Source organism: Anopheles nili, chromosome 2, assembly GCF_943737925.1.
Source record: "Anopheles nili chromosome 2, idAnoNiliSN_F5_01, whole genome shotgun sequence".
Lineage (NCBI taxonomy): Eukaryota > Metazoa > Arthropoda > Insecta > Diptera > Culicidae > Anopheles > Anopheles nili.
The window spans coordinates 44,765,718-44,780,510 of NC_071291.1; the positions used below are offsets into that span (position 1 = coordinate 44,765,718).

The 14,793-nt window shown below is 46.2% G+C and overlaps 3 protein-coding genes across 3 annotated transcripts; 1 reads left to right on the forward strand and 2 right to left on the reverse strand.

The window, feature by feature from the left end:
• Positions 1–225: 225 nt before the first annotated feature.
• On the reverse strand, positions 226–1,844 carry LOC128720196 (mitochondrial nicotinamide adenine dinucleotide transporter SLC25A51). Its single transcript, XM_053813849.1, has 3 exons — positions 1,366–1,844; positions 1,171–1,300; positions 226–1,102 (listed from the first exon to the last, which is right to left on the reverse strand). The coding sequence occupies exons 1-3, from the start codon at positions 1,842–1,844 to the stop codon at positions 818–820; spliced, it is 894 nt and encodes a 297-aa protein (XP_053669824.1). The 3' UTR covers positions 226–817.
• A 1,367-nt stretch (positions 1,845–3,211) lies between these two features.
• LOC128720193 (mucin-5AC) lies at positions 3,212–9,758 on the forward strand. Its single transcript, XM_053813846.1, has 4 exons — positions 3,212–4,693; positions 4,767–5,037; positions 5,989–6,726; positions 7,284–9,758. The coding sequence occupies exons 1-4, from the start codon at positions 3,212–3,214 to the stop codon at positions 9,095–9,097; spliced, it is 4,305 nt and encodes a 1,434-aa protein (XP_053669821.1). The 3' UTR covers positions 9,098–9,758.
• Positions 9,759–9,896: 138 nt separating this feature from the next.
• LOC128720195 (torso-like protein) lies at positions 9,897–12,252 on the reverse strand. Its single transcript, XM_053813848.1, has 2 exons — positions 11,932–12,252; positions 9,897–11,709 (listed from the first exon to the last, which is right to left on the reverse strand). The coding sequence occupies exons 1-2, from the start codon at positions 12,250–12,252 to the stop codon at positions 10,879–10,881; spliced, it is 1,152 nt and encodes a 383-aa protein (XP_053669823.1). The 3' UTR covers positions 9,897–10,878.
• Between the last annotated feature and the right edge of the window lie 2,541 nt (positions 12,253–14,793).

Here is a 14,793-nt window from a genome sequence, read left to right on the forward strand (position 1 = left end):
ATACACATTAAAAATTGCATGGTATTCGAAGGGGATGGATTTCAAGCCATACCTGTTGCGTTTCAATAAAGCGCCTAAATGTATGCAACAAGAGTATTAGTTCTACGTACAATTTTCAATACCCAAAAATTAGCAAGAGCCAATGCATTGGTGAATCCGCTTATCGTAAAAATGCGCAAATATAGTATACAGAAACAAACACAACTAATTTTGATCTGTGCGTAACGGTGCAAATTGTATTTAGATCACACCTATTTCCATTTTCCACTTTGAAACCAGAACAGTGAAATCCAACTTTTGTACACATATATGCGTGTAGCCTATTCACCTTTCGTACACTACAGCGTTTTATTGTACGATTCAACCCAATATTATCGGGATTTCCTTTGGGATATTCTTTGCGCTAAAAGCAACATTTTGCTACAGAAAATTACTACACTAGAACTAGACAATAAATGGCGCCATCGTAATTTTCGCATCCAACACCGGGGACACGGAATTTAACCTTGCTGCTTCTAACAAATATTTACAATTCCATATTTACAAAACGCGCGAATACATTATTGAATACTTGAATAGCACCACTGCCCAACAACGAGAACGGCTACAGCAATCTGTACAAAGAATCCGGAGAGGAGTAGCATTAAATGCAATGGATAGAACACGGTATCAGGGGCGATTAAATATTTTACTCCATGGTGCGTTATGGAGAGTAGAGATGTGGTCTGAGATCACACCGTTCGATAGGTTTGGTGCGCGCTGACGATGTAACACAGCCCTTTGTCAAGTATTGTAGCCGTTTGACAAACGAGCGCACTCAATAGAACACCTTTTTAAGCTGCTCGTACGCTGTATTCATGATGCCCCAGCTAAAAAACGCTCGAGTGCAGTTCATGCTAACGCCCTTGTACACGTTCCGTAGTTTTCGGTCACGATTGTTGTACACCTTTAGCATAGCTGTCCACATGCCATCATATGGTCCTCCTACCCGACACTGCATGGTTACTTTCAGCACGTTTAACGGGTAGAATAATGAACTAATGAACGCCCCGATGCAGGCACCTGCAACAAATTCCTGCGTGCGTTGAGAAATCATAGAATCCTAAAAAAAAAAGAAAGAATACACCATTCAAGCATTTGCTGCTCTGCTCTCTAATAGCTCATATTTACCCGTTTTGGCAATCGACTACTGGCTTCTTCCCTCAGCACGAAGAACATAGCATTGGAAGGTCCATTGCGCCACAAGATTGGTACCAGTCCTCGATACAACTCTTTGAAGCCGTTCTCCAGAATGATGATTCTAATGTTGATGCATAAGTAGTAGTACCATATTCATATTATTTACTAAAAGTTCCTGTAACTCACTTGAACGCATGATGGGTGTTGCGATACTTTTGGTGATACGTGGCGTCCGCTAGCAGCGTCTGCACTCTTTCAAATGGCATCAGAACGGCTTCGACGGTTCCGGCAGCCATTCCGGCAACGGTTTTGGCGGTATATGGATTCACATGGCAGTACTCTACTAGCGGTCTTCTGGTACTATCGTACACTCCGAACATTAGCGACAGGGAGATAGATTTTTGAGCCAGCGGTGGAAAAATGCCACGGTACAGATACATCATGCCTTCGCTTCGCAACTGCCCAAAGGCTTGCGTTAACTGCACGCCGTGCAACATCTGCCGAAAGATCATCTTATAGATCGGGTAAGTTACGGTGATGTTTACAAAGGCAGCTCCCCAACCGCACGCAAACTCCCGCCAGCAGAATATGGGAACTGCTGGCGGATTGGACACTGACGTCAGCGTGGGTGGAACACCGGCCGTTTCTGCTCGAACAATCGCCATGGCGATCGCAAAAACAAACCACCGTAGGCACGTATTATTAAAAACAAAAGCTGTTGTTGTTTCCAACAGGTGTGTATGTGTAGTTTAACTCGGGAGCCTTTGTGCTGCAGGCGATCACTAGCATGGTTTTTGATTCACACTACCGTCGGTTGACGTTAAAGTAGCTGCCATTTTTTCCAATCAACAACCTTACAGGATTCCCGAAATATGACTCTCGTAGTTATATAATTTGCAAGTGGAGCAAAATTGTAGCAATTAGAGGCCAAATTTGGACATCCGCATAAAAAACTGCTACACTAGTCACATGGGCACTCCCTGTGCAGATTGGATTAGAAATCTTTTCTCCAGAATCCGCAGCTTCTTCGCAAGCGTGCTATACTTCGTTCATTTCAAGCTTGTTTTACAGAGTACACACTGATAAAATTGATTAGATCAGCACCCACCATTCGTGTGTTTTCGAAGTTTTTATTTTTCTACTCATATTTTCAATTGCTTGACAGATCTCATATGACATGGTTCCTTTGATAGCAGCTCGCGAGGTTGGATTCTCCACTACAATATTGAACCACAATTTGACATTCTTCCGCACAAATGGGCTAAAAAGTGTAATATGAAATTAATTATTATCTTAAATACTCCTTGCTTTCAATCTTAATTTTTAGTATCACAAGCAATCAACTATCTTTTATGTATGTTACAGGCAAATAATTAACTATATTTGACCAATTGGATCAGCTGTTCGTAAATAAATAATACTATTCTCGAATTATCAGCCGTAGCACTTAAACATATTTTGCATTTCGATATAGTAAGCTATACAGTAAGGTAAAGTTTGTTTGAAAAAGTATGTCACAAATTAGGAATTCGTTTTATTTTTTATTTATTTTAGAATTTAATTTAAGCGTTTTTACACTTGAAGCGTTTGCTAAAGCGTCAAGATTACAGCTGTCAAGGTTTGCATTGCAACCAAAATTTCTTGTTCTACCACCAGTCTGAAAATTATACATATTTTTACTACATTTCTGACGAAAACATACGATAGAAAAATCGTATTTGCTGGTGGAGCTACGCTAAGGAAGAAGTATGGTGAATCTTTTAGAGTGAGAACCTACAATTTACGTCCGATTCGTGCTACTACTTAGCCAGTGAGTTGTGCAGCGTATTGATTTGCTGGCAGTGGGAGAGGACAAAGTGAAAAATTTGCAGCTTGTAACAAGGAAACCCAAATATCAGCTCGTTACGTCTGAAACCAGCCATTTGTGATCTTGGCACGAGGTAAGTTCACGATTGCAAAAGCGTTTCATATCGATGTTTCGAGATTAAAGCAATAATTGTTTCAAGGTCGCCGGAGCCCCTGGTGTGCAGCAATGTCTAGTCAGATTCCGCCACTGGTTTGTCATACGCCTCCACCGATAGATTTTGACACGGTTGACGACGACGATGAATACGGATCGGACATACCGGAAGACGATGGGATTGCGAATGATGATTGTAACGAGTCCACGTGTCCTGATGATGATTTTGGGGAATTCACTACAGTACTGCCCAGGGGCACGACCGTGGAACCCAATACTACCGAAGCTGTGATAGATAATGAAACGGAGAACCTCACCAGTATTCCGGCTTCAGCAGAAACCAAAGGCGTATTTCCCACAAGGCTAGGCTCAGATAGCCCTCCGTCTTTAATATTACCACCAAATGAGTACACCGAAGGCGATGGTGACGAAACAGTCGCTGAGAGAGAAGAGGATGAAGACGAGGACATTGATTATCAACCGTTCGGTTGTCCATCACAGCCACCCGAACCACCTCCGGAGGATAGCATCAGTTTGCCATCGCTGCATTTCGACGCAGACGTTTCAAAGTCAGAAGAGGATGATAATGTACCTGTCCAGCCTAATCCCGCAAGCTCAATGTCCGGTTCCGGAGTCCCGGAAACGGAAGTCGATCATCTGGCAGCAGCAGCAGCCGAACGAACTACGCCTGTGATACAAGAAGGTGGCAGATTCGATGATAACACGGAGAATGATTTTACCGATTTTACCACTGCGTCGAATGAGCGTTCGTCGGTGGTTTTAGAAATTCCAACGGCAAACGATGTATCCTTTGAGTTAGACGATTTCGCTCAGCTTGAATCGACTCCATCGGCAGATAGCAACTTTGTGTCGCAACAAAGCCGTACTGATTTTGCCACCTTTGATGCCGATTTTAGTAAGTTTGATTCTTTCCAAGCATCATTCCCTGTAGCGTTGGACGAAGCGGCCCAAGCTAAAACACCTATTGATGAATCGAAAGCCCTAGCGCCCATTGAGCAAACTCCTGTGAAGCAGCTAACCGAACCTCAGATCCCGGCAGATGATTTTGACGATTTCCAGGAATTTGCAACCTTCTCAGAACAACCAACGGCAACTATTTCGTCACAACCGTCCTTATCCGCCAACAGGATTGATGTGGAACCGACACTTCAAGCATCCACTATAGCCATGGATGATGGCAAAAAATATGTGCTATCCTCTACGGAAACTGCTGATGGGGATAGTGAAGATGACGATTTTGGAGAATTTAGTGACTTCAAGCAACCAGAAACGGTCAACAACACGTTCACACCGATATGTTCCTTTTCTATGGAAAATGTGCAAAATCTTCTGGAGCTGATGTTTCCTTATAATGCATCCGAGCCATTGGCTACCGATACTGGTCAACGAACGGATGGAGATAACATTCCTAGCAACACGCTGCATTCCCAGTTGCAGGATTTCGACAATACCTGCGCACTGACCTATCAATATAGCAAGTCCTCTAGCAGCAAAACGCTCGTAACTGCCCTTGGTATTGATTCGCGGAATATTGTAAGTTTTTGTGTGATCAAAGATACATTTAAAGTTATTTTGTACTCATGATAATTCTCTCATTCGATTATAGATGCATGGGCCTAAATGGAACAGCTCAATGCCCAGATTTGCGGCAAATCTTAGTTTCGATCCGCTTGAACCACTTAAACCGACTGTACCGACGTCCAAAGAAGCGAGCGCCAACGTCAATGAAAAGAATACGAATTTTGCAACAATCGGTAAACCTGCTACTTTAACGTCCTCTGGGCTTGAAGCTTTGCAGACGAGCGTTGTAGCAGGTTCGTCGGTCCCGGCGGCTCAGTTCGATTGGAACAGTTCTGGGTTGGTGAATCCTCTGGAAGGTAAGCTAGTTTCATCTTTATCATCACTAACGCTCCCTTTCCCACAGACAACTTGTTTCTTTTACCTCTTTTTGTTTTCACAGCAAGGCAAATTGTGATTGGTTTTAGAACACTGCTATGTTTCACCATAATTTACTCTTCTGTTAATCCTACTATCATGGCTTCGCCTCGTTTGGTAGATTATTATTTTCTCTAAAAGTACAATATGATTCGCAGTCATGGACGCATTACTATTTGGTTACAATTATTATTGGTTCAAATATGGTGGGAAAACGTAACACGTGCATTAGTTTGAAAATGGTCGGTTATGGATTGATGTTTGAAAATGAATCACACGCTAGTTTAGTGGATTCTCTTTCAGATTTTTTTAAATTTTTGTTGTTGAAATCTGTTATTATTCTGTCGAGTTTTCATTAAACCCTCTCCGTAGACGACACACACGTCTACAATGACAATACTATGTTCTGATGTTATCGACTCGTTTGAATAACTATTGATGGTAACATGAAAAAATAGATTTCATGTTTTGGATTTTTTTATAATGCTAAAAATACCTAAATTATAAGTGTTCTCAAGTTGAACAGCCTGACATAGTACAGTGTATTTCATTTTACGTATTATGTTTGTAAATATATATACATTTATCCATTGTCGTTGGTTGTAATCATAGAGATCATTCCTACGCGTTTCCTTATGGCTCCAATGTGAAATATAACATACTCAAACGCCTATCATTTCCATGCTTACATCTGTTTGATTTACTCTTGGCGAGTTAATTTTTCAAGTGCTCTCTATTTTCTTTTCTTTCTTTATTCCTTCGTATCTCACGCCATTATTGAAACCGCTGTATCTTTGCAAATAAATAAATATATCAATCGAACATGATCTCATCTAATGAATTCCAACAATACCACTACCGACAAACAAAACCGCCTACTTACTTTCCCTTAGCATCACATGCACACACATTATTATTGGACCTAGAACAGCTAGAGGTGATGGCAAGTCTGAAAGATAAAATAAATGTTGATTCCTCCTCCTACTCCCCTGCACTCCGGTCCACGCGTAATGTTGCTAATACCGTGCAACTGCATTCGCCCACAACAACGGCAACAACTGTAATAACATCAACAACACCTTTACTGCTACCTTCACCACCTTCACCAACTTTACCACAATTACCACGACCACCACCATCACCACCACTACCAACAACAACAACAACTACAAAACTATTGAGTTCGTCATCTCTGTTATCAACAACAATGAATACGCAAACTTGCATCCGGTTGCACAACGCAAATGCAATGCATCCTCCGCAAACGCAACCTGATTGTCTCAAACCGACGGGCTCGGCGGATAATACGGCCGACGGTACACTTACGGCACGGTCCATGGATTGTTCCACCGCGTTGTTGGTCTTCTCCGACGAAAATGACGACGATCGTAATCTCTTAATATCCACCACCACAATATTGCCATCGGCATTGGTTAAAACGGCTGCTAACTCTGCAACAACACCACCGCTAATCGATTCACCATTGGATGAATTCTTTCCCTTGGATGCTTCGTGCCCTTACGGGATCGGTATGCAACTGATTGGCTTTAATGCCGATAACGCTGTGCAATCGATCACGAAACCGATCCCTTCCGATCGTCTACAATCATTTGATGATTATTTGGATATTAGTAAGTTGCGCACTCATGTTCGGCCAACGTTGTTGATGTCGTGGTTTTCTTTGTTTGGCTCTTTTATTGGAATTTTAACCTCGCATGGCATGCTTTTTGAATGCATCACTTTTTTCTTTTATTTTTGAAAAGGACACTTTATTTGCTAACTTGCATGCTCCGTTAGCCATAAAATTGGGGTGAACCACCAGCTTCCTGTAATGTAAACGAATTACAGTTTTCGGTTTCTTGTTTGCGTGCTTGGTCAATATATTTACCTCGGAGTCTTTCTATCGTTGCGCTTCACTAAACAATGCTTTGATTTTTTTACAGCTTTACCAATGCATGATGAATTTGAAGCATGAGTTTGGCTTTCCACTATCAGTTCTGCATGATGGTAATGGTTCCCACGTGAACCGAATCAGCACGTACTTGGACGGACGTTGTTCGGTTCTATCACAGGCACCTTTTCACCCACATGCAATATTGATGGTCATTTATATTTTTGTAAATAATCGAGTCTCAAACACTCATCTCTCATACGCTTGTTCGTTTTTTTGTTGATGCTTGCTCTCCAGGTGTCCAGGAAATGCTCCAAAAAGCCACTGTTGGTCAGCCCGAGGATGGGCCAAAGGGCGAAGTTTTGGATTCGCAAATCTCAGAAAACCCAAGCCCGATTGCTGCAGATGACATAGCAGTAGTAAGATCGTCCATTGTAACACCCTCTGCAGTGCCCTCACGCGTGCTGGAAGATGAAGACGTCGGTTCCTTAGATTTCGCCTCCGGTAACAGTAGTATTATTCCGGATGCTGCCGTTCTCCCATCTACGATTCCAGAGCATCAACAGCAGCAAGTAGGACCGACACAGTCACATCCTTACGCTTCACACCAGCAGACGCAACACCCGCAGCAGCAACAGCAGCAGCTATCTATGTCAATTTCCTCCTCCCCCAACAGTGTACCGGTGGTGCGGACGATAAAACTTCCGGAGACTCATATCTTTACCCCTAGTAGGGGTGTGACTCCGGTCTCGCGTGACATTACTGATCGTGATATTGTTGTGCGGGAATATCACGACGTCGAGTATAGCTTGGAAAAATCGAGAGGTGCGGCCGCAAGTAAATCAGACCCGGATCTAGAAGAATTTAACGATTTTCAGTCAGTGTTCGATCATCCTTCGGTTGCTCCTGCGTCGTCGGTTGCCATAGATTCCCACAGTTCGATTAGGCCTGTGATCGGTCGTTCGCCAACGGAGGAGCTTGAGCAACGCATGCAAGATGGTCTCGGACACGCAAGCAACGGAAGAACCGTCGAGTGCGTAGACACGAATGAGGATGATGACTTTTCGGATTTTCAAGCAGCGATTCCTTCGGCAACGGTGGTCCAACCGGTGAATAAGCCTGTTTCGAATGTTCAAAATAACCGATCGAACACCAACTCACCGGTGATGTTACTCAGCCCGGCAATATTGCTGCCACAACAAGCCAACGCTCCGATGGAAAAAGATTCGCCGACAAGCTGTAAAAACGCTCCGGCTGCACTAATCAACTGGCCCGAGCCAGGAATTGATCCCGATGAGATGGCTCGGTTTGAGGCGGCATTTGCAAAACCTGCCGCTCAGAGTTCGTCGCCTGCAACAACGATTGCAGCTAGCAACCAAAGCGTACAGGTCGTCTCGAAGGCTCCCGCCGTCGAAGAAGATGAATGGACGGATTTCATATCTTCCAAACCTGTGGCGGTAAATGAAGCTAGCATTCCACCGGCAGGATCGACGCAAGCAGCACCAGAATCGGTCTCGGGAACGCAGGAAGAGTGGACAGATTTCATTTCCAGCAGCTCCACGTCGGGTGCATCTGGTGGCTTTACATCACATCACAATCGCCTCTCGTCTAGTCAGAACAATTTCAACTTTCCAGGGGCACCTTCTGCGGGAAGAGGATACAGCAGTAGCGGAACAAAGGCCCCATCCACGTGGTCCAATCAACCCCAGATGCCACCGCCGCAGTTCAACTCGTGGAACAGCAACAGCCTTTACTATAATCCGATGGCCGCGCTGCCATTGACGGCCCAACGGCCCTCGGCACAATACGTGCCGCCTCGCCAGCAGCATTTCTACAACCGCTCGGAAATCCCCGTCACGGCCTTCGCCAGTGGTGCAGGCTTCAGCGGAGTGCCCAAAGTGCCAACTAATCCTCAACATCACCACGCATCGGCAGGTCCTGGGGGTGGTCCGATGATGATGGGACAGCAGCCGGCGATGCAGCTACTACCGGAGCTGTCCTTCATCACACCGAACGTAGCCGGGCACGGTGGTGGTACGCCCGGTGCCAAACCAGCGACACATTCCTTTCTCAGCAACGTGATATCGAGCAACACTTTTACAAAGAAATGATTGTTACTGAACCACGGTTACGATGGAAGCCGTGCCGGAGGTGACAGAGGCGGAAGTGGTTTGGGAGCGCTTAAGGATCGCCAGGAACGGACCACAAATCCCCTGCGTCGCTTTCGCCTGCATCCTAACGGCGACAATGGGGTCGACTCGACCGGTACAACCGTAACTGTGGGGGATATAATAATGTAAATAGAGTGCAGCATCCACTATGGCCACTGCGTCCGTCATCTAGACACCCTACTGCTGCTGGATCGTTCTTCGTTTTTAGCTAGTGAGAATATTTATTGGATACTCCTGCGAAATACCGCAGGTGGTAAGGTGGTAGAGAATCGAGAATCACGCAGCGTGCGTACCATTTGCTGTCGTATTAGCCAAAAAACAAACAAACAAACAATCCCTTATTCTCTCCCCCCATCGTTCCACGTGTTGAGCTTATGATGTGATCTTTCTTGGAAACCGAACGCGAACACGATAACTGTTCTTGTTCTTCGTTTGCTTCCGTGGAATCGAAACCCGCAGCAAAATGACATGAACTTACCGTTACAGAACACTTAACCGCCGGCATGGTACTTAATAGCAATTCACAGCAGATATGTTCAACTTTTAGGACCAGACTTTAGCTTGTATGTTTTATTTATCTTCTACAATTTTAGATGTTAAATGGGATGTTTTCCTCCGAGAGAGGCGCACATTCTTACAAATTGGAATAATCGATCTGTTTCGTTTTCCATTCATTGTTAAGGCATAGCTAACGCATCACGATATTTTTTCTGGTAGTTTCGTTTTTTTTTTAATAGCGCCTGCATATAGGTTGTGTTGAGGAAAAGTGAAACAAAGAAAGCAAACTGAATGGTTGATGAATAAATATTTGGAAACAACAAACATTTTGCCTTTGTTGATGAAGGGCAAAGAAACGATAAAATTTTCGGTTAAAACATAAACATCCGAACAAACACCACGCAGGCACGCAAAATGATGTTGTTGGACCTGCAGCAAATCTAAAGCTGTTACTGTTTAAAGCTTGTTCTGTTTATTTACCGATCACTTAAATATGACTATCACTAGTTGATTTTAAACCGACCATCGAATGCCAAGGATCCTGTATTTTGCGGCAACAAAAGTCCTCTTTCTTCCCTTGTGCATAATACGCGCGCTAATTGTCAGGTCGCTATACCTGACGCGGGTTGTCCACCTTCTGCAAGTAAGTGAAAAACGAAGATCCGCTGGCAAACGTGTTTTGCCTAGTTTCGCTTGATAATGGCCTATGCTACACGAACGCCACTCTCGTTCTCTCTCTCTCTCTTTAATTCTGCACACGTACTTCCGGGCTCCAATCTTCTGGCTAAACCCACTCTCTATTAGCTAAATCTATCACAGCAAGTGGAAGTAGTACAGTAGCGTGAAGTGGAGTGGAGTGGAGAATTCAGTGTATGTGTGTGTGTGTGTGTGTGTGTGTGTGTGTGTGTGTATGACACTTCGGATCCCGCGACAGACCTTCTAACTTAATGTCTAAAGTGTGTCCCTAGCGAGAAACACGTCATTTTTGCACCTGTTCGCCCGGTTTGGTCCTGCATTCTGGCTTTTGCGTATTGTGACCGCATCGGGATCGTATCCTTCCCGCGGTTGTACGTACGATTCGCACGCGTCACTGGAACCTGGAGTGAGTGCGCGACTCGGGGTAGGGTGTGTGTGTGTGTGTGTACGCAAATGCCTTGAATTCTACTGCAGCAAAACGTCGCCATCATCTCGTCTATCTATAGGTGCTAGCCTAAACGTAGCAGTTACATGTTAACTTCCCAGAGCTTCAAGTAGTTGTCAAGGATCTCCTCGAACCAAGCGCGCTTCGCCGGTTCCTTGAAGATGATACTAAGCGAGCGCAGGTCCAGCTGCAGGATGGCTTCGTTTTGCAGCAACTCGCTCAGTATCCGCAACAGTGCACCATCGCCGTGCAGCTTCAGGAGCGTGCTGTACGTGAAGACGTAGTACGAGTGCCGCAGTTTTCGAGCGGCCCACGCCTCAACGGTCGCATTTCCACTGGCACAGCGTATCTTGCCCATGTGCTCCACGTACCAGGGCGCAAAGTGCTCGTACAGGTCCACCTTCGATATCGCGAGGACGCCGCGTGTCTTGAGCTTTTCCTTCACGTGCGAGTAGTTGCGCTTGTTGAACACAAACACCTGATAGAGCGAGTTGCCCGTCACGTACGCGTTGATATAGTGCGTCCCGTACCGATTCATGAACTGCACGGCGGACGTCGTATCACCGACGACGACACCCTGCACCCGGCGGGCCACCTCCGGTTCGAGCGTCTGGTTCGGTGGGATCGGTTTCGCGAACCGGGAACTGTCCCGGAAACGGGACACCCGGACCAACACGTAACAGTAGTCGTCCCGCTCGAGGTACTTCGCGTGGATGCCGAGCTTCTTTGCGGCCACTTCCGGGTGCCAACCTTCGGTGTATGCCCGCCACGGGCTGTCGAGCCGTTCGATCTGAAAGTCCCGGAAGTAAGCCTGGAACAGCTGGCGCCGATTGTCGCAGAACTCCATGTGGAAGTCCCCGTTGAAAATGCCCGGCTTAACCTCATACTCTTCCGTCCTCATCAGGTCCAGACCCTGTCAAGTGGAGGGAAACAGCTCGTCAGTGTGTGAGTGTGGATGTAAAGGCTAATGTTTGCACAATGCTGATGGCCACGTGCAACAACGTGTCTACCTCATCGCTTGCGTGACGTAACACGCGCTTCCGGCGGGCATGATTCTCACACGCTGGTTGTGCACTAAGAACCAACGCAAAGTGTGGCTCATTGCAAAAGCGGCCTGCTGCTAATTAAATCCTACCTTGAAGACGTTGTTCGTTGGCTCCTTGAACAGCCAGCGTTCGCTATCGTTGTACGAGATGACCTTCATCGATATCGACAGATAGCCGTAGCGCAGGAACACGTTTACTACCTTACCGAGCCGGAGCTGTGACTCCCGCTGGCCGGTGCATTCGTCGGGCAGACCGCACAATACCAGCGCCATCGCGATGAGCAGAAAGCCTGCCATCGATGGCGCAAACGATCGTCCGTTTGGTGTTGCTGTCGGTGTTGATGCCGCCGTTGATGCTGCATGTTGATGATGGTGGTGATGATGGCGCTCGGGCGCTCTAGCTTTCGTCATAACTCGTCCAGCCTCCTCCAACGTGGCAGCTACGGCAAGATGGCGTCGCGTAGGCGTTAGGCTGTTGGTGGCTTTCTCTCCACGTTGTCGATCGTTTCCCACACCGTGATCGCGTCCCGTCCCTAGGGTTGGTATCGTTACTGCTCGCCACACGTGTCGCGTTACATTATCGGCATTCTTGCGTCGGTGTACGTGCGATGTGCGTCACAGTTTCGCAAGAAAATCTGGTGGAAACAGGAAGAAGCGAAAGGTGAGCGAAATTACAAAAGCAACCAAAATTTTGGGCTGCGGGGTTGGCGGGTTTCCCAAACCGGGAACCGTTGTGTAACCGCCGCACGAGGTCGAGTTCAAGATCATTGCCAGGTGGCTAGCGACATCTAGCGGATGGTGTGCGTACTACTGCCAAACGCACGTGCTGAGCTCTTTGATGTAAAGATTCCCAGCTGTGTTCCCCCTTAGATGGATTCGTCCCTCGGTCGATGATGGCGGACGAGCCCATGTTTGGGCCGCGCGGTAGCGTGCATGTGTTCTCTTTCCTTTCACGGTGTGCCCACGGTGCGGCACCTCACTAAACGGACGGAATGAATCTTACGAAACCACCATTCCACGCTAGGGGTCGAGAATTTCGAGAGGCACCGCTAAAGGAAAGCCCATGTTGTAAAGAAAAACCCCACCCAACTCAGGTATTGCGCTACGGTTCGGAAAACGGCACAAGAAACCGTCGGAGCTGGTGGTTTCGTTTAACGCCGTAACCATCCACCAGAGCGCGTTCTATTCCGCTGCCAACGCGAAAATCCACCCGTTGCCAAGGGCAACCGTTGCCGAGACTGACATTTCCCAACGGTTGGTGGATTTTGATCGATTGATGATTGAACGAACCCACGATCCGCGTCCGTAACGAACCAGCGGCTTGCAGAAGATCGCTTCCTCTCGGAGCGAGCGAGAGAGAAACAAAAAAAAAAGGCTCAATTATTTGCCATTCATCGAGGGCTCGACTGAGGGCACGAAAATTGACGAGTCATTCGAGTGGCAGTGTTGGTGTGTCAGGTGGCTCCCGAAATTCAAACCGGCTTGAAACGCGAACTGTGTGTGCGTTGGTCGCAAGTCAATGACACTTCCCGTGGCTTCTGTGGCCATTTGGTCCGTCAGCTTCCGTTTAACAAATTATTTCACACCACACGGTGTGTGATGTTTCGCACACTTGGCAGAAGCCGAATTTTACTTTGCAAGCACGCACGCTCTCAAACTTCGCGTTGTATAATGACTATGTTGACTATGAATAACGCTGATGACGCTCGATGTGATGCGTTGGACGAATAACCGGGGAAGAGATAAGGTAGCAGAAACCAAACAACACCCCGATAGCATGTGTACGAATCCAACGGAACCATAGAGGCAATTGTTGCTCAATGGTTAATCTTAAAAAACTGTATCAAACACACTTGAATGAAATGGAACTGCCTGTTGTTTATCTAAAGATAAACCTAGCTTTAATGGGAATGGAAATTTAAGAGCTCAACGTTAAGAACGATAAGCGGATTTAAACACAATCAATTAAGTCTTCAATAGGCGCTCTGTGGGAGAATCTGAAGGACTCTACTGTGGCAAATTCTCGTGGGTGATGGCAAGCCTGTCACTAGTGTGCTTTGCTCATTAAAACCCATCGGGTGCCATTAACTGACAAAAACCCCAAACAGTGCGTCATAAAAGCGAGTTTGAAATGGCACGTAAATTAGCTATTTTGACAGCAAAATTTATCGCTCTCCAATAAACGATAACTTATTTGTTTCTCAGCTCACTCGCGAACTCCCAACCAGTGTGAACAAAGCGTTGGTGGCATCCAACCTTTCCCAACGCAGGTGAGGAGCAAGGCCTTGACTTAGATTCGTGCTACGTACACGCCATCTACTTATGTAAGAACCATCTCATGACCGCCACAGTCACGTCAGCATTCAGTACAAACCGTACGGAAAGCGAACTCTCAGCCAGCTAAGCAGCACACGAAATGTGTTCTTCTCAATTCAAACAAGCGAAAAAGAAGTGTCGATCATTACCGAAATCCAACAAAAATGATTAATCTCTGCGCCTTAGCTTCCTCGTTCTGCACACGATCGGTGTAAAGTGCCCTTTTTGGCTCGCTTTACGCATTTGTCAGTCTCTCAGGCCACGGTCATGTCCGGCCACGGTCTGTTACCGTTTGTCGTTTTTGTTTCGCGGTCAATGTGAAGAGGCACCATTGAGGGGTAACGTGGAGGAAACACCGGTCATCATAAATCATTACCATTGCGGCACGGTTCGAGCCCATTGAAGACCCGGACAAAACGATCGTGATCTGTGGTGACCTCCGGCACGGATCGGCACACTTGGCGGTCGAATTGAAAGGAGAGTTCATCACCATCTGCCAAAGAAGTGTCATTACCGTCACGGGCGCAGTGAATCATCGACAATGCTGGAACCGTGCGATGGAACCAACTGTCAGGTGGAAGAAGTAATGAGTTCCCTGCGAAAACTGCACAGATTTTTCACATGAGCTGCTGGTAA